A 24391-nucleotide genomic window follows, 5' to 3' on the forward strand; every position below is an offset into this window, starting at 1 on the left:
AAGAAAACATTATTAGATCCCTTAGATCTATCCAATTACCGCCCGGTTTCGAATCTTCCATTCCTGGGTAAGGTGATTGAGAGAGCGGTTGCTGAACAGCTTGGTAGGTTTCTGGATGAAACATCGGCTCTCGATCCATTCCAGTCCGGCTTCCGCGCTGGTCATGGGACCGAGACGGCTCTGGTCGCCCTAACAGATTATCTCCGCAGGCAGCTGGATCGAGGCGGGTCAGGGCTGCTGATTCTTCTAGACCTGTCAGCAGCCTTTGACATGGTCGATCACGAACTCCTAGACCACCGCCTTGCCGACGTGGGGATCCAGGGCACAGTCCTCCAATGACTGCGCTCGTTTCTCTCTGGTCGGGGACAGAGGGTGGCGCTTGGAGGGGAATTGTCATCGCGCCACTCCTTGGTGTGTGGAGTGCCTCAGGGTGCGATTCTCTCCCCGATGCTTTTTAACATCTTTATGCGCCCCCTCGCCCAGCTTGTTCAGAGTTTTGGGCTGGGTTGCCATCAGTATGCCGATGACACCCAACTCTATCTGTTGATGGATGGCCATCCTGACTCGGCCCCAGACACACTGACCAGATGTCTGGAAGCTGTGGCTGGATGGTTACGTGGGAGCCGGTTGAAGTTAAATCCTTCGAAGACAGAGGTCCTCTGGCTGGGACGGGACGATATGGGATTGAGGGGGCAACTCCCATCTCTTGCGGGGGTGCAATTAGTGCCAGCACCGTCCGTTAAGAGTTTGGTGTAATCTTCGATACCTCCCTCTCTATGGAGGCGCAGATTACAGCTATAACAAAGGCGGCATTTTTTCATCTCCGCCAAGCTAAGCAGTTGGCCCCTTATCTCTCTCGCCCTGACCTAGCCACTGTGATCCATGCGACGGTCACCTCCAGACTGGATTATTGTAACTCGCTCTACGTGGGGCTGCCCTTGAGACTGACCCAGAAACTCCAGCGGGTGCAGAATGCCGCGGCGAGACTCCTTATGGGGTCTTCGCTGCGAGACCACATTCATCCAGTACTATACCAGCTGCACTGGCTCCCGGTGGAGTACAGGATCAGGTTTAAGGTGCTGGTTTTAACCTTTAAAGCCCTATACGGCCTAGGACCCTCGTACCTACGGGACCGCCTCTCCTGGTATGCCCCACAGAGAAACCTACGGTCTGCAAATAAAAACATCCTGAAGGTCCCAGGCCTCAGAGAGGTTAGGCTGGCCTCAACTAGAGCCAGGGCCTTCTCGGCTGCGGCTCCAATCTGGTGGAACGCTCTGTCACAAGAGACTAGGGCCCTGCGGGACCTGACATCTTTCTGCAGGGCCTGCAAGACAGAGTTGTTCCACCAGGCCTTTGGTCAGGGCGCAGCCTGATTCCCTCCTCTGGCAACCTGCACAGAGTTTTGCTTAATGGTTGCCATCAACTTGATTTTAATTAATTTTTATAATGAAATATTTTAGAATGTTGGTTTATTTGATTGTTTGATTATTTGATTGTTGTTAGCCGCCCTGAGCCCGGCTTCGGCTGGGGAGGGCGGGATATAAATAAATTTATTATTATTATTATTATTATTATTATTATTATTATTATTATTATTTTATTGTTTTATCATTTTGTAAACCGCTTTGAGGTTTTCTACAATCAAGTGGTGTATAGATTTTATGAAATAAATAACAAATAATTTTGCATTTAGACTATGCTGGCCCCTATTTTAGGGAAGAGGATTTTTTCACAGAGGCTCATTCAAAATGTGGAGAACCTTTTAGCCCTCCAGATGTTGCTGAACTACATTTCCCATCATCCTTCACCATTGGGCATTCAAACATCATCCTGTCACCCAGCTTCAAATGACCTTGTTGAAAGAGCAGTAAGGGATTTTAAAGAAGTACAAGACAATGCCACAAATCATCATAGGCATATGTTCTGTCCAGCTGCTAATGGGAAGGGGACTAAGGACTCATCTGGATTTACTGTATCCTGACATGAAAGGAGAAGTATTGGGGGGAGGGACTACTTAAAAATCCCTACATGGCTACCATGTCAAAGACTTAAAGGTTCAGAATTCATTCTTCCCAAAAAGTCTCGGTACCCACCAACTTACATGGATTCCAGGGATGACCTGATAACAAACGGGGCCTTTATCATTTAAAGTTGCAGTCTTCTAATAGTGAGTAGTCTGTAAATATCAATGTGACATCTACATGTGGATAGATGCATCTGAAGTACTTGAGCCATCACCCAAGAAGAACCAGAGCCCTGGAGAGTAATTGAGAATTCTGAACCTGGTTGTTCAGGGCTGTTCATAAAAACTGTTCATAAAAGTCAGAGACACCAGTGACAGACAGATGACTCTAGAGGAGATGCCCACTCCTGAGGAGAAGTGTGAGCCAGTGAGAGAGCAAAGAGCTCTTATGTTATTTTAAGGACTGTGTCTGAGTTGTAAAGTAAGGGTGGAGCAATGTTGTAATTGGTTATAACAGTTAAATATTGTCTCTTAGTTATTATGCCTTGGAGCTGAGACTCCACCCTTTACTTCTTCCGAAATTACTTTCCCTTTCCTATGTAGTTGTATATTAGCTTCTTGTTCTGTGCCTACTATGTGATTAACCTTGATTTCTGTTAACTAAATAACTGTTGTATCGCTGAATGATGAGACCACCAGAGCTGGTCCCCCCTCCATCTGGGTCATTTACTAAGTGAGGTTACCAGGGCCTTCAGCATGACTTCACCGTCAGTCTTCAACCTGTCTGACTACAGCTTCCCTCCACCCTGACTGCTTGTAGTCCAAAACTTCTAATTCCCTGTAGGTGAGTTGGCAAGAGGAGGAGAAGAGATGGCGAGGTCCTTTGCATTGGGCTGGATTGTACCCCACACATAGTGCAAACAGAATGGACTCTTTGTTGGATTCAGGTGCCAATCACAGAGACTGGCTTTTAAAAATACTTGTCATCCAGTGGATTTCTGATGGTGTACAACAGCCATAAAATTATTCAAAGTGCAAATACAATAAAATTACTTCCTAGTAATTTACAGACTGAGAGGAAACAAAAGACTATAGAAACCAAAAGCAGACTGAGGTGATATAATCATTTAAAATTCCATGCCAAATAAAAATGTCTTAAGTAGGGATACATAATAATTCATAAACATGCTGAATTTTTTTAAAAAAGTGTTTTCCTAATTAATATGCAAATTGGAGCATAGGGACTCATTGGATTTCACACTTCTCTGAATTTTGCAATGTAGTTCTCAGCTTTAGAAGTGTATACAAAAATGTGTATAGGGAGGGGATGCATGCCAAAATGAGTATTTTGGGACAAAATGCTTACAAAAATACAATTTAAGGAAGTGTATACAATTTAAACACAGCTTTTGTGTGGTTTAAAAGAACAATTTGCAGAAAACAAAACAGAATGGAAACAAAACAAAACTGAACAGATGTGAAACTGACAACAAACATGCCGGGCAAGCTTTTACTATAATGATACCTGGTGACTGACAGGTGGTTTTATTTATTTATTCATTTTATTTTATATTTCTACAATTTATATACCACTTAATTACAATGGTCTCTAAGCAGTGTACAAGGAATACAATCTAATGAAAATAAATATTAGTTAAAGCAATTAAAGCAGAGTCTGATGGATTGAGCGGATGAAATCAATAGGGGGTTCAACGGTCAAGAAGGCGATTTCTGCATGTGCTGTAGAGGAAATTGAGAGGCAGATGGGATTAACAACCTGGAAAGGTATCCCATCTAGGAGAAAGAAAGCTCTGATCCTAAGCCTTCTGTCTTGTGGGATATATTTGGGAGAAGAGAAGGCAAGAAGAAGCCCTACACAAATCCCGAGTGGAGTCCCTAAGATGGTTGGATGGCACCTTGTACGCCTCCTTCTAGCAACTCTCGGAGCCAAGCATGTGCCAAACGTATGACTCTGCTTCCTTTTGGACCACATTAGTGAGGCCGAGGGGAGGGTGTCATTCTCTGGGCAGCCTAGGACCTCCATACACTTCCTAGGCTTGTACACTATGGAAGGTAACTTCAGTACTGGTAACACAGAAGTTTGACACTCCCCCCCCCAACTGCCTGGAGGAACACTCCATTGTTTCTTGAGACAGAAAGATACCACCAGTAGTTGCCAGAAATTCAACTGGGACCTCAACTGGAAAGGAGTTACATAAAATTGGACCTACAATACTGAACACACTGCTCCTGGTGAAAATGAGCTGTGTATCTGAGCCATGGGAGACTACTAACTGACTCCCCCAATGACCTCAAATAAATACAAGAAGCCTGAAGCTGGCCCAGTAGCACATGAGCAGCTAGTGAAAACTTTTCAGCACAGAAGTGGGGTGCTGGTAGCAGTCTGTCCCCACCAACAGTTTAGCCTGTGATGTTTACACTAGCTGTAGTGTCTGAACCAGACATAGAGCATATTGCAATCATTGAGTCTTGAGGTTGCCAATGCATGAATCACCATGGCCAAACTATCCTTGTCCCACCCACCTGTCAAAATTGGCCCCTTGGGGGATGGAGTGTCCAAACAGGATTGAACTCCCCAGAGGAGCACCCCTACAGGGTTCAGAGGAACTCACTAGTGCTCCCAAACTAGGCAGGATTGTACTCCGTATGCATCAGCATACAGAGTTCACTCTTGCTTTCTAAAGGTTGGCCAATCCAGCTGCATCTTTACCTCCCCCCACACCTGGTGTGACATCTGATGTCAAGTGAGAGGCAGGTGGCTGTGGTATGAGAAAATGCCCTCATGGGCCAAATGGAAAAGCCTAGTTGGCTGGTGGTAATCCCAATGTAATCCAGCTACGTTTCCAGAACAAGGGTAAATGTTGCCAGGCTATCTCTGCCCTGAAACAGCCAAAGCTGACCAGTTGGTCAAAGCTAGTAGAAGGCACTCTGTTGCACCAAGTCTACCTGATCCTCATGTGACATTGTCAAACCAAGGAGCACCTCCATGCTACATACCTGCTACTTCTAGGAGACTGCTTATCCAGAAGCAGAAGAATTCTAATCCGCCAGACCTGAGAGCCACCTTCCCATATATTTAGAATTCAGTTTTGGTTTATTGACCCTCATCCTGTCAAGGTAGATCTTAAGAGGTCTTCTCCTTCTGTTGAATGTGCTTTGGATCACTTCCTTGAGTTTTCTGGAACTCATGTTCTGCAGACGCCATAATGTGCTGCACCCTATTTGCATACTTTAGTTTGGATTACGTGGCATAATTTGTGAGAGGTTGAACTTGTGGGTTCCTGTCTCGGGAATGGGATCCTGGTTTGGATGTCTAGTTTAGATTCCGCCTTTCCCCTTAAACTCAGCAAGTTCAGTTTAATGTTGAAATTATGATTCAGGTATGTTAACATTGTCAGGGAATTGTGTACAGTAATTACATTTGTCTGCAATCTCTAATCTACCCTCTGCTGTAGCATTTTTTCCCAACCTCAAAATAATGTGGTATAAATTCCATTTAAACATGTTCATTACCCTTTGTGTTTGTAGCTCTTATTTCATTGGACCCCTGGTTTGGAAAATATAATAATGCTAGATTAAATGTATGGCTGCACAAATAAACTTCGTGTATGCATTAGCCAGCTTTAAACTTACAACCCAACACTACTACATTCACATATTTCAGTAGATATACGAACGGAGTTACATTGGTGTCTTATGAAAATTGCAAACACGTGTGTTCAGAGAGAGAGATTCACACACACACACACACACACACACTCTTTCACTTGTGCTCTGGGGCATATATGCATGCATGTTTGTAGAGTTTTTGTAGGATCTGTCTGTATCCTCAGGTATGTGCATCTTTCTTTCCTTCTTGTGCAATTCAGGCATATTTACAACAACTATAATTCCTCACCAGATTTCTGCCATCTATTAAAGCTAATAGGGGCACGTATGAATGTGAATATCTATTAAAACTAGCAGATTAAGATCCAAAGAGATTCAAGATATCTTTAATCGTCTTCAGATATGATTGCTGTAAATGGTACCTGTATATTACAAGGTAGCATTCTGTAAAATGTACAATTTTGTTATTCACTGCAAACACAACTTATGTAATTATGCACCTTGTTACTCATTTGTAACAAAGTCCTTTTTCATAATTTGTGATAAAATTGTTTCAAAACTATTTTTTTGGTTATAGAGGCAAATTCGTGTATTCATTCATATCTCTACATGTTATTTGTTGTATATGCTAAAAATGTTTAAAACAATCTATCATTTGTATCAGCGTTTGTAATCTGAATAACAAATAAGCATTTAAGTATGGAATTGCATTCATACATTCACTTGGCTATCTATGTTTTAGTTTCACAAAAGGTTTTGTTTGTTTTTTAACCAGCGGAGCATAGATAGCTGTGAAGCTATCTATTTGAATAATTTAATGGCTTCTTTGTTTCTACAAAGTTAAAAATCATGAGATGGCAAAATAAATTATTCTGAAGTCTGTTTTGTCTTAAATTTCTTTTTATTTGAATATGTTAAAATGATCCCTTTAGATATTTGCAAAGCTCTGCTTTTTATAGATTGGTCTCAATGTTAAATTGAAGATAAACCTAGACTTTTGGTTGTTGTTGCTAGATTTATTAGCTCTTTGTTTTCCATGCAGCTAACATGTGGTTAAATGTCAAGAGGCTACATGTTAAGCAATGACTGATTTCACTATATGTTTTTATTTGATTTCGCAATTCAAAGGAAAGAAGCATGCTGATAAGCACAATGGCAGCATAACTGCAGCTTTAACTTTTCTTTTCTTTCTTTCTTAAAAAAAAATGCTTTCTGCTACTAAATACCAGGAATCATGATAATTGCACTAGACATGTTTGTGTGCCTTTTCTCTGACTTAGATGCAGAACACTCTTTGATTTTTGGAATTCGACAGTCTGTGGCTGGCTGCACACGAGCCAGCAAGTGTGCCTTCACAAAAACACACTTTACCGTGCCACATCTCAGCTACACTGTAGTCCTACCCAGGGTCATTACAGTATACACTTTCCATATTTCTAACAAACATGAAAATGAACAGGAGAGGAAGTAGATAAAGAAAGAATAACTGAAGCCTGGTAGGGGTATACAACATGAACAGACGAGGCTCCGTGCTAGCCTTCGGAATACTTAAAAGCCCCAACCCATTCGCTCCTCAATGCTTGCCTTTGATTATCAGAGCCACATAAAGAGAAAAGTTAAACAACTAGTACATTGAAACAATGATTTGGTATAATTCCAGAGTTAATTGTTTTTCAAGTGATGTTTAAACCAATGCCAGTGCAAGGCAAAAGTATCTGGCCTATTGCCAGCACTGTTGTAAAGCATATTAGCTCAGATGAGAAGTACTTCAAGTTAGAGTCAGAGAGTGAGAGAGAGCAGGAGCGACACGGTTCCCTGTGGTTAGACTCTGCTCAGTTATATCTTCCTCCTTGCTGGGACTAGCTGGATACATTCATACTCAGATCTGTTAGCCAGAAAACATGGGTTTTGCCCTATTTCAAGCTGATTTCTGCTCTTTTTTCAGGTGGATTGCCAGCTGCTGATTTTTCTTCTAACACCCTACCAAGATATCGCACCCTCTCTGCCACTAACAATGACCATGACCCTTCACACAAAAACCTCCAGTGTCGCTTTACTGCACCAGATACAAGGCAATGAACTAGAGCCTCTCAGCAGACCTCAGCTGAAGATTCCTCTGGAGCGGCCGATTAGTGAAATGTATGTGGACAGCAGCAAAACTGGAGTTTTCAACTACCCAGAAGGTGCCGCTTATGATTTTTCCACTACTGCTCCGGTGTACAGCTCACCCAGCCTCAGTTATGCCCCTACGACAGAGTCATTTGGGTCCAGCAACTTGGGAGGATTTCATTCTTTGAATAATGTTCCTCCGAGCCCTGTTGTGTTCTTACAGACGGCACCTCAGCTTTCACCTTTCATTCATCACCCCAGCCAGCAGGTACCTTACTACCTTGAGAACGAACCGAACAGCTTTGCGATGAGAGAAGCGGCCCCAACAGCCTTCTATAGGTAAGTCATGCCACTGATTTATTTGAAACAGAGCAGGTGTATAAAACAGTGTTTAAAGCAGGGAGAGAGAGAGAGAGAAGCGTGATTTCTTTCTTTCTGGGGAGTTATGCCATCGGAATTGTTGAGTCACCGCTGAATTATTCGACTCAGCGATAGTGTGGTGTAAATCAAAATGTCTGTTGTGACGGTTGGGTAATTGTTGCTGTGTACACTAGAAGCGAAATGCATATGAAAAACAAGTTGGGCTGCCTTGGGGAGGGAAAACAACCCTGAAGCCCAAAATAGTGAGCTAGGACAGGACATAACGAAACGCTAGCAAATTCAGATGGAAGTGCAGCTATAATGCAAGAGTTTTTTGAATTATACCAATCTGTTCCTTCTATACGTTTACATGTTTGAACATTAAGTCCGTGGACAGAAAGATTTTTCCACGTCTGCCCTTACACTGCATCAATTGACTTTTATATGAAGTGTTCAGAAAATTAGAGGGTTGCCCTTCCAAATAGTTGTGATTAACTTAAAGATGGTTCTTCAGTCATAAAGAAGCTTTTAGAAAGTGCACCTAAGGCCACGGAGGGGAAATAAGGTAGTCCTAACAATACTTGTGTGCGCACACTCAGTCAATGGTGTGTTTTAAAAGATCGGCTTCTCAGATGTTTTTTCTCTGTAACTTGTAGTACACTAAGAGAAGTCTCAGAGCTGATAAGATTTTTTTTAAAAAAAAATCTTTTCCTTTCGGAGAATGAGGGGGAGTAGCATACATTGGCGCTTTAATAGGCCTGCATCTATAAAGAGATTTTAGGGCTCTTTGAACTTGCTGGGAGAATGTGGCTGGTACAATGGTGACAGAAATCATAAAAGCATGAAACAGAAAGTATTGCTTAACTCTCCCACCAACTATACAATTTATTGTGTTGACTTTCTTCGAATCAAGTACAACTTGCACACACATGCATCATAAGTAATGAAACTAAGTGGAGGATCCAGAGAGCGACTGAAACACCACTTATTATTATTATTGCAAATAATACTCTAAGATGCACCTCTTCTGCATTTGTGATCACATTTGGGGATCTGTTCCAAGAATATTGGGAGCATAATTCTGTAAAATAGTTTGCTGCATTGACGTGAATCTATGTTAATCAATGTGCTTTCTGCTCTACTTGAGATTTCCTTGCTGGTTCCTAGAAATCCAAGGATGCCTGAGCAGCAAACCAGAAGTAATAATTCCTGCAATATTTATAATTTGTTATCTGCCATACTTACACCTTCAAACACAGAACCTATTGCTGGATTTTAGCCATGGCATGTGTTTTGGTTATGTATTGCCACAGAAGCCCAAAGTCACGCGCCAAAGTCTTGCTGAGCCTGTTTTAAAACACACAAACACACATGTTCCATGAGACATAAAAACAGATAACTTTGAACTGTTGGGAGAAAGTGCTGTTTAGTTACAACAGTGCAAAAGAGATTAGAACAAGTGCACAACCAACATGGAACCACTGTGGGCTCCTTTAGAAGAAGGCGCAGGATGGAAATTTAATGATAAATAGATAAATAGAAGGAAATGGAACATAAATTGACCTAGCAGGTTCCTAATACATTCCTCTAGTGGAGATTACAACAAGATTAAAAAGGCCACCCACTAGGCCGACTAGGGCATGAGATGCTGCTGAGTATGCAACCTGCCACATATCAGCATGAAGAATGTGCTGTCTGGAAGATGTTGGTTGCCTAAACTGGAAAATAACAACTTTATACTAAATTCAGGTAGGTAGCCGTGTTGGTCTGACGCAGTCGAAATACATAAAAAACTGTCCAGTAGCACCTTAGAGACCAACTAAGTTTGTTCTGGGTATAAGGTTTCATGTGCATGCACACTTCTTCAGATATACACTTCTTCAGGTGTACACTTCTTCAGATATACATTTCTGAAGAAGTGTGCATGCACATGAAAGCTTGTACCCAGAACAAACTTAGCTGGTCTCTAAGGTGCTACTGGACAATTTTTTATTTATTTCGAGCTTTATACTAAGCCACAGAATAGTGACAACAAAAGTAGTTCTTGAGGAATAGCCATGTATTACCAACTTTTTGTGACTATATAATATACACAAAGTTATTTGCAATTGATTTCTCTTGGTGTTTTGTGAAAGCTCCAATGATTATCATTCCATTTAGACAAAATCATTAATAGTACTTCATATATATATATATATATAGAGAGAGAGAGAGAGAGAGAGAGATTGCTAAAAACTCAGACATAAAGACTACAGGGTTTTTTTCAGTCATGGAGTGAATGGAGCTGCCACACAGCTCCTGCTTTCTGTGTTTACTATATTGCTTAACATGACTTCAGTAGAATTAGATAATGGTTCACTAAGGCTAGTATGGTTTGGCTTATTTAGCCTCAGTTCCACTAGACTTGAGAGAAAATAAAATATTTAGTTTTCAACTGTGTTATCTTGTAGAGTTCATAGTGGAATATAATTTTTCATTGTGGCCTTAAGGTGGCATTTAAGTTACGATGGAACATTTAATTTTTCTATGGATTGCCCAAATGAGGTGATATCAGCATTCAAAAAAGAATTGGAGGTATATTTTGGCTAGTGTTATTCTTCTTTCTCTTTAGACTTTTCGGAGGAGCTGTATTCTGGAAAATACAATGTGTTTGGTAGTATTTTCTTTTTGTCCAAAAACCTTTCAAGCATTTTACACTCTTTTTCCCACTGTGTTTTAAAAATAAAATGTTACTTCTACTTTTAAAATATTGCTCTATTGCAAAATTTTATTACTGTGCTTTAACAGACACTGTAATAGTAGAAATACTTTTCACTTGATATTATAAAAATAGCATTTTAAAAGATTAGTAGCCGCATCTATATACACTTTAAATTAATGCATGTTGAAATTCTACATGTGCTTACTCAGAATTTGGTCCCGTTGAGTTGCGTAAACATTACTGATAAGGAAGAATGCATAGGCTTGCAGCCTCTTCATATTTTAAACACACTGTTTAAAAACTCCCTATAATTTTTTCAGCTATAAATGATCAAAAATATTGAACTAAATAGTTTAGGTTTCTTAAAAGAATTGCTTATGGTATTTAAGTTTGTGGTTAGGTCTCTTACAAGTTAACAAACCGTCAGTGGTCTGGACTCTTTTCGTATATTTTTCTAACACTACAATGTAGATTTTTTTCCATTTGTGACTCAGCCCGCAAGTAAGTCTTACTGAACCACTTAGTTTATCAATGGCTGTAAATATGTAAACAATTGAGTGAGACTTCTGAGTAGGCATGCATAGGTTTGTACTGCTACTCTCTAGTGTTTAAGATGTTACAATGTTCAAGACGTTAACTATGCTTACTTGGAAGTAAGTTCCATTAGTTTTAATGGAAGAATTCTTTAGATTGCAGCGTTATATGCTAAATTCTCATACAGTTTCAATCTCCTTACTAAAAGCATCCCCCTAGGAATTTTTTTTTTTTAAATCTGTACACAGGGAGTTGAAGCTAAGATACTGTAACTTTTAGCTAGTTAAGGACTGAGTTGGCACTTGAACTTGTTGTTTGACTGAGCCCTGCATGGCAGGCACTGAGTAACAAAGCAGGCAATTTAGCATTGCATAGAGCTGTAAAGAAGATGATTTCAGTTGCCACCACTTAGCCCTAAACAGCACTAGAAGTTTACTATGGTAACTGAATGCTCACGAATGACCGTGGAAGGAAAGGTTAGAGTAAATTCATTCATTCTTTCATACTAAAAGCACTGTTTGTGGCAAATACATTTTTAGTTTTATTACTGGGATGCCTTTTGGTATGCATTGCGATAAGCTCATCAGCCGTTTCCAGCCTGGCATTCTGAACTACAACCCCCATTATTTATGCTGGTAAAACTGATAGGAATTGGAGCCTTAAGACATCTGAAGGGCATTCAGTTGGGCAGGACTGGGATATAGCCTTGTGAAAAATGAGGGTACAGTTCTTGCAAATATGATTTTACAACATGTCCCAGCTGTAGATATATAATAATCTGATTTACATGTTTGCCTGATGTTTGTGCCATGTGCAAAGGTAACATCTGATGTATTGCCACCCTCCTGAAATTTTTCTGTGAGCAGAAATTGCTTCTTTGAAGCCTGCAATTACATCTTTGCTCTGATAATTGGCAAGGATAGTGTTGATCAATATAGTTGAATGTTGCTTTTAAAGTTTTCCTGTGTTTAGAGTACTAGAAACGGTTCTGCTGAAGTTTGTTCTTGGCTGCAGCAAAGCAAAGAGTAGTCTGGCTTCCCCGAGGGCATGGCTTTCCTCCCCTGCTTGCACAATGTGAATGAAAGTGGAGGAAGAAGCAATAAGAATAAACTATTTTCAGTTCAGATAATGGGCATTTTCATTGACATGCTTCATTTTATTTCCAATTAGAATCCCCCTTCTCTCCTCATTCTTGTCAGTGCCATTATAGCTCATTGTTATTGTAAAGACTGAGGACTGGTGCTACTCCTTGAACTTTACATTCAGGAGAGCAGGCACAGAAATACAGAGCATTCATGGCCAATAGCTTTCCTCTGCTAGGGTCCTCACCTCACCTCTGCCACTCGGTAGCTTTCCATTGCTCCCTGATCCCTGGAACTCATGGATGCTATTGTACGTCACCCCGATGTTCAAGCAGTGCAAGATTCCAGGGGTTCCAGGTCCTTTCCCTGGGTTCATGTTTCCTTCTGGACAATGAGGCAGAGTGGAGACTGTGGTGTCTTTATGATATATGGTTTATTTACACACCTATACAACCTGACCCTACAGTGGAGGGGTTCACAGCATTAACACACCAAAAGGGTCTTGTTTCTCCCATAGCCACAGCCTTGGATTCAAACAGACATTAGACATTGCTCTGTCTCTCTCTACTCGCAGCTTGCTTCTTTACATCTGGCCCACGTCACTACAACTTTCAACTCTTACATTTGTCTTTTTCTAACTACCAGCCCCACCCATTTGTCGCCTCACACAGATCCGTTTCCTTTGTTTCCCCATCACCCAGGCAATCACCTCACCAGGAAGCTAGCCTGGCTTATATTCTAACACTTGCAGGATCCAGGGGTTAGATGGGTCTCTGCATACAACCTACTTTCTCTACCCAACACAAACAAGTGCCTGCTCCACATCTCCCCACGTTTGTACTGGCAGACTACTTGTCTGCCCTATACTGCTGCTAGTGGTATTTTTAGCTGATTGCCCAAACCTTTCTTTACATCTAGTGTCTATCCTTTCAACGATGCGCTTGCAACTCTCTCTGAGCAGCATGAGGAGCATGTTACAGATGGGGTCGAGGTAGAGAAGACCTTCTTTTGTAATCCAGCAGAATTGCGACTAGAAAGCTCAGCGTGGCTGAATGTGCTCATGCTGTTAAAGCAGCCCAAATGCTTCTGTATCCGGCTGAGCTAAATAGCCACTTATAAAAACCCTTCAGTGCTCACAGTAACAGGTTAGAATAACTTCTCTACCTATTCATGCATTGCCAGATTGAGAAGAGTCTGATATAGGAGTTACATCTTCTGGCCTGGATGTTGACCTTGATCTCAGCTGGCAATTATTAAAATCCTTGTTGCCTTGCACTCTAATGTCACCTTTAAGCCTTTGCTAGCCATCTGTCAAACAATACACAAGTTTTATGTTAATGTTTTTCTTTTTCTTTTCTTTTTTTCTTTTTTCGCTTTAGTGTTGTATTTTTAAATTTTTTTTGAAGTAGTGTAATCTTTTTTATTATTACTGTCTGTTTTTCTTTTTTCTGTAATTGTTAAACTTCAATAAATATCTTATATATATATAAAAACAATACACAAGTTTTTCACACTACACTGTTGAGTCCTTGCACACTGATTGAGTCCACTGGTATAGGCAGTCTGTAGCTGATACCCTAGCTGAAAAAAGTAACAGAAGATATTATTACTAATTAATTATCATTGCTCAGGGGAAGAAGAAAGCTATTGTTATGGATCTGCTTTACTAGAAGCAGTGAAAAGAGTGGGTACACTGTGTGCTCTCTGGTGGCTCTCTTACAGTTGTAGTGTAGTGTGTCAACACCGGTTAAACTGCTAGTGAAATAATGAAAAAATGAAGCATGCTATTTATGTGTTTTAGAATATATTCAGTTCTGTTTTGGAAATTATTTGCTTTGGGCGCTATAAACTGGTAAAAGATTAATAGTTGACTCATCATCTGTTTTTAAAAGCATTTTTTTTTATTATGAACATGATCCAGTTTCTTCCGGTGAAACTAATTAGACTGAAGTGTGCTTAACCTTAGCCAGATTGTGGTCTAATTGTTTAAATTTCAACTGTTTTGCATAAACGGATCTCAATATATATGCTTTTTTGAGGATTTTTTGGGATTATTTTGTTGTTACATTTTATGAAATATACTACAAAACATGGATACTTCCCCCCACCCATTACTAATAAAAAGATAAAAGTATGCCAGTTTGTGAGACACGTATAGGCTAACAAGGCTGGCTCTAGTACTTGGCAGAGAGAGATGGGCACCTTGGGTGGCAGAACTGGTGGTGTAGGACAGAGCTGTTTGCCATACAGCATATCTTGCACCCCCTAAGCCTGCCAGCTATCTGCAGGAATGGTGGAGAGAGTGGTCCCATCGCCAGTATTGAAATCAGGTTTATGTGCTAGTTTGTCTACGTTCTGCACATAGAAGACGGGTGCCATCTTCCTCAGGCAGCAGGACTGTGTTGGTGGTGTACGCCAGAGGCGGGACCAGAGGGGGGGGAAGGGGGCAAGTGGCCCCCCAAATAAGGAGCTGACCCCTCGCTTGCCCCCCTTTCTACATTCCTTTCATTATCATATGATGTAGAAATATATTTTGCCGCTTCTACTTTGTCGACCACTCCTGGTGCCGCCTCTGGTGTGCACTGCCATTAATAGCATCCATTTGGCTGAAGCAGTGCAGCCTGTTTTACTTGGAATGTGACTTTTCACAGCTCTTATACAATGAATTTTAAGTATGATGGGCAAAATTTATATAGCTAGCTGGAATATTTTTTGCTCTCTCTCTCTGTCTCAAAATAGAGTTAATGTAGCATAATAGCTTTGACTGAGCTGTACATCTGTGAACCAAATCAGTGGTTCAACTCTCACTTCTTGCACATTTCAAAGGGAAACTCCAGTGTGAAACTGATGAAGTGCAACTTATCAGAAAGCCAAATGGGTTCTTGTACCACTTTAGGTGTTGATTTAATCCGCAATGTTAGTTGATTGTGTGATCACCAGTTACTGCTGTTGTGAACCTACTGGAAATTGAGAAAGGTGCTGCCTTTTAGCCTCAGGCCTCCTTCCTGCATTGGCAATATGCAAATAACAGCATTGACCGATTTTAAAGGATTGTTGTAGAAATTACTGAATGATGTCTGTAAAACACTACACAGATGCTTATTATTCATAATAACACATTTTGCAAAGGCTGACCTATAGAAGGGCTACACATGCTCAGTATTAGCACTGGAACCATTTTTTATTATTATTTAATGGAAGTCTCTGTCTTCTTTTCCTTTGCAAGTTGTCAACGGGACATGCAAATGACATTAGTGTAGACAGAGTGTGGCCATTCATGCAGTGTAAGAAAGGAGGAAATGCCAAAAGCAAGGACAAAAGAGGACACAGGGTTGCATTAAATTTGTACAGTATATGATAATGTGTATGTAATTAGAAATAATTACTGGAATTTAAAGACAAATATCATACCTCTCACTATAGTTGGGAAGACTGTGGCAAGGTGACCTTGTGTGCCTGTTCAGTTTTTTTCTAGATGCTAACTCCTGATAATCTTCAAGGCCCTTCTTACATTCTTTTTCTTTAAACTAGGCACAGACAAGACAAAGAGAACTATCCTTTGTAAAGTGAGACATGTGGTCACCCTACATTATTGTTCAGTCCAAGCAGTGTGGTTTGGTCAAGGATATGAATCCATTGTTCAACTATGCTTTCTGATATAGGCCATCTTCCTAGTTTATCACATGCTGGGAATATAGTAAGCTCTCAAATTATTCACACTTAACTTGTGCACATTCAGCTTTACTCGCTTGCAAAAATAAAATAAAATTAAAAAGGAGTCTGACAGGAGGCGAGGAGTGTGCGGGAAAAAAGACTTTGGCAATCCCACCTGCCATTGAACCCAATGTATTTTGACTACATGCAATTTTGGCTTTAGGCACGATCCCTGGAACGTAACCCCCATGTTAGTTGCGGGCGTACTGTATAAAGTTCTGCTTCATTCCAGGAAGGACACACACTAATTGGTAGTTAAACACATCCAACAATCACAGTGCATAGGCCCTGAAGGGAAGTGGAAAGAGTCGCCACTTAATGATAAGTGATTCCTGTGACAGACTCACAGGAATAAAACAGCAGATTTCTTTCCTGAATGTCTCTAGAAAATCCAAAAGGGAAAACCTTTGAGCTTTCCAGACTGAACAGGGTTTTTTTGCAGGTTGCCTTGATATCATGCTTAGAACTTTTTAGAGTCCAAATCTATTCTGATTGTGTGTTTGCACTTTATGCGTTTTAGTTAAGACCTATAAACACCAATTACTTCCTATTATAGTAAAGACTAAAGTAGCAGTCTTCAAAGTAAGTAACTACTACATTTATTATTGTTGTCGTTCTTGTTTCAATTTGTATGCCGCTTTCCCACAAATCAAATCAATGCAATAACCGTCAACATGCCAAGTCAGTTCAAAACATAATACAGCAATCCAAATAAATAATTCATTTTGATAGTCTGGATATTATAACATTTTAGATTTATTATAAAATGAACTATCAATCGTACCAACTGATACCAGTTAGTTTTAAAAAATCAGAATCAGATACGACAAATATTTCCAGTGCAATCAGATATTAAGAGTGAAATAACCAGCAACCAAGTACATTGTGGTACTAACAAATAAAGCACACATTTTTATAGGGGTTAAGAACTGAAGTGCACACAGCTCCTAGCAGCTTTATAATTTACTACAAAGCGCACAAAAATCACCTTTCATTAATCCTCACAGGAAGCCACTCTTCTTTCGACAATTGATGGCTTCAATGACCTCTTTCAGTCTGGCCTCTCATCCAGACTCCCATTAAAGCCACCAGATAACCACAGAAACTAAGAGTATATTTACTTAATGTCAGCACTGAATTAGGTTACTGAGTGTCCATACAGCGGTGCACAGAAATCCGTTAAGAACAGTTATTCAGCAATACACACTTTACCAAACGTGTCTGATGGAGAAGTCAGAAAAGAAGATCTATACACAGACATGTTCCTGTATCTTTCCCCCCATCTATATCTGAGTGTTGCCACTGTCCCCTTTTTTCTAGACTAGGGATATCAATATGGCCAGTGATCAGGCATTATGGGAATTATAGTTCAACAATCTCTGGAGGGCACAGTGTTGGCATAGGTTTTTTTCTTAGTGGCGCAGTAAACAGGTTTGGGTTGAAGTTTCTGTCCTGAAGCCAAGTGGTGGGCAGACAGGTCATATAATGTCCAAAAGCAGCCTAGAGAGGGCCAGCTTAGTTGACCTGTGTCTTGAAGTGGCTCATAACCCAGGCCACAACCCTGTCCAAACTTCTCCCTGGAGACTGATGCAGGATACACACCCAGTGTCTGAGCCAAAGCTTACCCACATCTGTAATCAATAAAGTTGTGGCCATTTTTTAATCCCAAAGTTGTATCCCACCTGTGCTCATGTTTCTGCCCTCAGAGGGTGGATCTGCAGTTAGCCTACTATACAAAGATAAAATTTACATTCATTGCTCCCCCACTGAAATGTGGCCCCTGAACTGTTGCCCAGAATGGAATGTGGCCCTCGCCTTAAAAAATGGCCCCTCTGTCCCTGACCTAATAGACCAATACAGTACAGCACAGTACTTGTTTCACCCAAGTTCAAAGAAGCCACAGAGGCTATTTATTTTTGCCGTTTTGATTTTGCAATATTAAGGGTAGCTGCACTTGCCAGGATGTGATATGGATAGTCTACTGTCCACATGTATGTTATTAGAATTTATATTTTCCGAGCCCTGATAAGTTTACGGGACACTTGCAGCTCTCTTTCCAGGGCCTCTTCACACCATAGCAAGTTCTTTGGTGCAGTGACTTAACACTGGGCAGATTGGCAGCAGTATATTTGTTTCTTCTTCTGTCTTGGCAACAAGATGCCCACCTGCTGTCTATAATTTGCTTTCTTATTATGGACTGTTTTATAATATCCATAAAACTTAATAGTATGACTAGCAGCATTGGTATAGTTATGAAAGAGAGCATTCCTATATCTGACTCAGCAGGAAATCATTAAATGATGGGAAAATTACAGGGTGGGGGTAGAATCAATTTGGTTTATTTTTAAATGAAGAATGGACAGAATTTGCTTTTCATTAATGCTGCGATCCTTTTTAATAGCATGTTGAAAGACATTATATGTTACTCATTCATAAAGTTTAAGATACTTAAGCAAACTGAAAACTGTTCTAGGTTGGCTACATTAGACCAGTTATCTGCTATAAAAGAATTATGAAATTTATTAGACAGAAGAATCAGAAAAAATACTACTGCATCAATGGGAAACTGTCTATAAATCTAGATTTTCCTAAATGTCAGGTTTTGTTGCAGTTACTTAAATGGACATGCCATTCAAGCTTATTTGAATAATTCTGCATATTATGAACTTGATATATTTGTAGGCATATGAAATACCTATAAAATACAGTAAGAAGCCTATGGAAAAACAATGGCAGCAGTTATCTTAAACTTGAAGTTAAAGGCAAAATATCCAGCAACTTTCATAACACTAGCTTGGACCTAGTATGTATAAGTTTGTATTTTTTTTTAGGTATATGCCATCCTACTAGCTTCTTGACTGCTATATTCAGTAACAGCTGAAAAGTGGCAGTTGCAGAGAATTATGTACACGGAATTATGATCATGTACCAAATGTTGTTTACTGGTTTCCATTAGTCTTCTTCATAAATGTCCAATCAGAGTAGTTCATGACAATCAAAAGCATGCTTGCTTGTGGTCTTCTCAGAGACATGTAATGTGGTACAGACAACTTCATGTGGGTCCTCATTCACAAACTGAAAAACCATAATGTGATTTTTCCAAGTTAAGGAAGGGAAGGCTGGGCCAAAATGAATGAAATCAATGTCAAAAGGGACAAGTGTAAGGTTCTGTACTTAGGCAGGTACAGTATAACCAGCTGCACCAATATAATACGGGGAACTGACACATCACTGTTCTATTTATTTATCTACATACATACATATATACATACATACATACATATTGCCCTTCGCCTGAAGATCACAGGGCGGTTCACAAAATGGAAACATAAAATGCATAATAAAGCAAAAGCAAACCAATAATGCTCCCCTCCCCAGCCAAATGCCTATCTGAAGAGAAACATTTTCACCTGGTGCCTAAAGATATGTAATGAAGGTTCCAGGCAAGTCTTCTTGAGGAGAGCAATCCACAAACAGGGAGCTACCTCAGAAAAGGCCCGTTCCTATGTTGCCACCTTCTGGACCTCTTGTGGGGGAGGCACAAAGAAGGGCATCAGATATGATTGCAGGGTCCAGGTCGGTTCATATGAGGAGAGGGCGATCCTTGAGGTATTGTGGTCCTAAGCCATTTAAGACTCTATAGGTCACAACCAACACTTTGAATTGAGCATGGAAACTAATCGGCAGCCAGTGCAGTCGGGCCAGGATTGGTGTAATATGCCCAAATCATCATGTGCTAGTGAGCAATCTGGCCATTAACAGTGCTTCAGTCTTATCTGGGTCGAACTTCAGTTTGTTGGCTCTCATCCAGTCCATTACTGAGGCAAAACATTGGTTCAGCACATCACTGCCGCACGTGCAGGTTTAAAGAGCTGTGTGTCTTCAGCATATTGCTTCAGAACCTCTGAATAACCCCACACAGTGGTTTCATGTTACTTCTGTTTCATCATTTTTAGTGATGGCACCCTACTAACATTACCAGTGCTCATCATTCACAGGTGAGACAAGAACAGTCTGCAGATGGGACAAGTTTGGCTATGATGGCTATTCTCACTGTCTTATTTCCTGTGGTGTTTTCCAACTGCAGCCTCCTCACTTTCTGTTTTCTGGGCACACTTCTGGTGAGCATGAAGGAGGCATCTTTTTATTTCTCACCACACACTCCTCCACCAGCAATTTAAGAGCAGTATAGTATTGTGATGATGGTGATGATAATTATTATATTAAATGATAATAGTTGAAAAAGAGGCAGAAATAGAAATATTGAGACTGCTCATATAAGCAAAGAGAGAGTAGTAGAGATAGCAGTATGGCAACAGAAATGGTGTGGTTTTATTTTTTTGGCAGTTCTGCAAGTAATAAGCCATTATGTAAGCCACCTAGAAGAATGAAAGTATAACTGAGTATACTATATGTGGAATTCTGAGGAAATGAGATTCTGACAGACTGACAAAATGCAACTCATACACTAGCTTTTCAGTTCAAGTTGTACTGGTTTCACATAGAATGGGAAAGTAATGTATCAATATTGGAGCTGCAGGAAATGCCTAGCCCTAGTTTTTCCTGCATTTATGAGCCAGCAGGAGTTCATTCAACATTTCTGTGGCATTCAACAGACCACAGAAGCATTTCAACAACTGTCTGTTTCAGGGCCAAACTAGATGTGACATACAGTCCTATCTCTCTGCCAACAGGCTGTTTGTTTATTTGAAAAGAAGCCTCAGAGGCTGAGACTGGGAGTGGAACGAGTAGCAGGCTTCATTAGCCCTTTGCCCTGTGCCCGTTTGTCCTGTGGCGAAAAGATGTAAAGTCCAAAATCAAATTCATGCAGTGTTTTGTTTGGGTTTTGCATTGATTCCTTCTTGTTTCACTTCACTCTGTTTTTGTTTGATGTACTTTGTAAATTCATAGGACGTGAATCCTTGCTGAACAGGACTACTATTAGTTAAAGTATTGTTAGGAGTTTGTAGCGGGTATATACTCTGGGTTCCTTCTAGGCCTGCGTAGAATCTAGTAGAAGAGCTGCTGAACTGGTCAGGCAAGTTTCTTTGGAAGATAATGGCTTTAGTGGCCAGTTAGGTACAGTGATTTAACAGACCCAAAGAGTGTTCTTCCTTTTGTGTGATTATTGTTTCGCAATTCTACAGTAATTCTACCACAGCCATCTAAATCATACAGGGGGTCTCCATGGGTGGAAATGGCTCCCTGCTTTAGACTTTTGCCCTGGAATTCGTGGTGGGCTCTAGTGATGCTCCTGAGAGGACAGGACTTTGCAGCTGTCGCCTGTGCATGTTTGAATGTGTCTACAAATAGAGACTTTGGGGAGAATGCACCAACCTTGCCTCAGTTTTCTAGTCAGTTAGCTGCAGCCCAGTTATTTTATCTTCAGTCAACCCACATCTCTCTCTCCCCAATACAAACTGCAGCCAATTCCAGACTGTATCTCTGCCCTTTTCTGTTAGCTGGAAGGTATCAATTTCCTAAGCTCTGGTGGGAATTATGATCCTAAAATTGGAAGTTTCCCAGCAATCAGAGGAACATTAGTTAGCAATGAAACATCAACTGAACATCCTAGACTATTATAAAACCATCAACCTACCAAAGCATGGTACATGATGTTTCTATATTTAATTCTTTAAAGATAGAGGTAAAAACAACATTGGAAAACTGAGTTCAGTCAGTCAGTTTTATTGCACATAGCCAAAGGCTGCTGCAATGTACTCAGGATCATTCAACAATTAAAAGAAAATACGCTGGATTAATACAAAAGACTTAAAACATTTATATTATCAAGACATTACCTTGTTTAGAGTTTAGAGCTTAGAGCTATAAAAGTACCTTAATATACAGGTTAAGACATTAAACAATGAAATTTATAGGCTAAAATTGGAAAACTGAGTTAACAACCAACCTTCTACCTGTATAGTTGGGAACTATCATTAGCTGAGTTCCTTAATAACTGTGAGCTCCTCCAGACTGGTGGTTTTGTGTATGTGTGTTCTGCAACATGTCTTTGATTTATAAGGACTTAAACAATTCAGGACCACAGTACCTCAAGGACTGCCCCTCTCCATATAAACCAACCCAGACTGTGATCATCATCTGAAACCCTTCTTAATGTCCCTCCTCCATGTGATGTTCAGAAGATGGCAACATGGAAATGGGCCTTTTCAGTAGTGGTTCACTTTCTGTGGAATGTTCTCCCCAGGGAGGCTTGTCTGGTGCCTTCATTATACATATTTAGGTGCCAGGTGAAAATGTTCCTCTTCAATCAGGCCTTATTAACAGTCTATGTCCTTTTAAATCTGTGTACAGGAGGAGGGGTTATTGTTTTGTTCTTGTTCTTGTTTTTATTATATACTTAATGGTTTTCGTCTGTATTTTATGCTGTGATCTGCCCTGAGATGTTAGATAATAATAAGAAATAATAAATTTTTACTTACCGTATTTTTTCGCCCCATAGGGCGCACTTAGGGTTTTTTTTTGGGGGGGGGGAATAAAGAAAAAAAATTATTTCCCCCCCAGGCACGGGGCTGGTGCAGGGGAAGCCCGAGCTTCCCCCGACCCCAGCCCCCAGAACAGCCTGCTATCTGCAAGCCTAGGGAGCCGCGCCGGTCTCCCGAGGCTTACGGAGAGCTGCACGAAGCCCGGGCGCGCTCTTCAGCGCGCCCCAAGCTTCGGAATGCAGATAGCTCTGCGCAAACTTTGGGAGCCCTGCGCGGCTTTGCACCGGGCTCCCTAGGGTTGCGCAGAGCTGCGGGAAGCCGGGAGTGCAGGCAGCTATGCGCAACCCTTGGGAGACCGGTGCGCCGGTCTCCGTAGGGTTGCGCAGAGCTTCCTGAAGCCTGGAGAGCGAGAGGGGTCGGTGCGCACCGACCCCTCTCGCTCTCCAGACTTCAGCGAAAGCCTGCACTCGCCCCATAGGACGCACACACATTTCACCTTCATTTTTGGAGGGGAAAAAGTGCGTCCTATAGGGCGAAAAATGCAGTATATCCCGCCCTCCCCAGATGAAGGAAGGTATACAAAATTAATTGATTGATTGATTGATTGTGTTAGTGGTGGATTTATACTGAACTGTCCACACATCATTTTTCTCTATTAGTTCTTTTATGCTTCCCTATATATTGTGATTTTAAAATGGATAGTGTAATTTGTAGATTTGGGGGCTATGCATGTATGCACAAACATACCAACCCAGGGTTCTGATGTGATCCAGGAAGCACATGACCCAGCCCCAATCTCTTTTTTTTCTTTTTCTTTTTTGGGAGCGGGGAGCTAATGTTCAATTAGGGTAAAGATGGCTCGCACCTTATGAACCCTCATGCTTAGTTTGGCAGTGATAAGAGGCACCCAAACATATACCACCACACTTTCCCGGTGTCTGGGCATTTACTGCGTTTCAAAAGGAGTTGTGTGCACATATAGATGTTTTCAAGTAGAGTTGAAGTTATGCCCCTGCCCATATAGTGTTCCTCTTCATGTTGAAGAACTCTGCCTGTGTGCATGTATAGAACACCTTCCAATGTCCGCCGAATGTGGAGGCAACAGTGGAATGTGGCGATGGCAGGCAGAGCAATAATGTGCAATACTGTGACTTCCTGTGCACATTCTTTCAATGTGCAGAGGGGTTCATGTGAGCCCTCCTAAGAGCAGAGGCATAAGATGGTGGGAAGGCCATTATGGACTTTGAAAGTAAGGATAAATACTTTTGTGACATAGATATATCAATTGTTCCTCAGTCCACGTTACTAATTCCTACACATACAATTAGAAAGCTGGACAATTCAAAGAGATTAACTGGCTTTCCCAAGGTCCATATTAATTTGATGTCTCTTAGTCCTTGTAAAGACAATATCAGTGATTTGAGCTCCAAACTTTCCGAGTGAATACTTTCAAAGTCTTTTCTATTATTTTCTCCTAAAAGTTTGGCCAAATCTTGCATTATCATTCTATGCATTTAACTTATTTGCCAGTTTCCACTTTTACATAATCACTGTGTCTTTTGTTGCAAAAGCACTTCGTAAAGATGTCTCTTTGCTTTATGAAACATTTGATTGTGTCCAAATTGTCTATTAGAAACCTTTTTTGTGTCAGCATGGAATCTACATCCTATATTGTATTAATTCACTTCAGATGACAGGCCAATCCCACAGTAAATGATTAATTCAACTCTGTAAATGTCAGCCCTGGTCGTTTGGTTTAAGGTTTCAGTGATTTGTGAGCCTCAGTCCAGGCTTCAGAAATTTTGGCAAGTTTGCAGTACTTTGGAAAGGGCAGAGGTTGCTTGTAAAAGTG

At 40.7% G+C, this 24391-nt stretch overlaps 1 protein-coding gene across 10 annotated transcripts in view; it reads left to right on the forward strand.

The window, feature by feature from the left end:
* Positions 1-24391, forward strand: part of ESR1 (estrogen receptor 1) — a 214765-nt gene that overhangs the window by 91799 nt on the left and 98575 nt on the right. For all 10 annotated transcript variants that reach the window (XM_083607966.1, XM_083607959.1, XM_083607969.1 and 7 more), the window contains one exon: positions 7539-8041. In XM_083607966.1, the coding sequence (XP_083464092.1) occupies positions 7608-8041 (434 nt within the window). In that variant the 5' untranslated portion in view covers positions 7539-7607. Of the gene's footprint in view, positions 1-7538; positions 8042-24391 lie in introns of those variants that run through there.

This window comes from Podarcis filfolensis (assembly GCF_964270895.1).
Source record: "Podarcis filfolensis genome assembly, chromosome: 3".
Taxonomy (NCBI): domain Eukaryota; kingdom Metazoa; phylum Chordata; class Lepidosauria; order Squamata; family Lacertidae; genus Podarcis; species Podarcis filfolensis.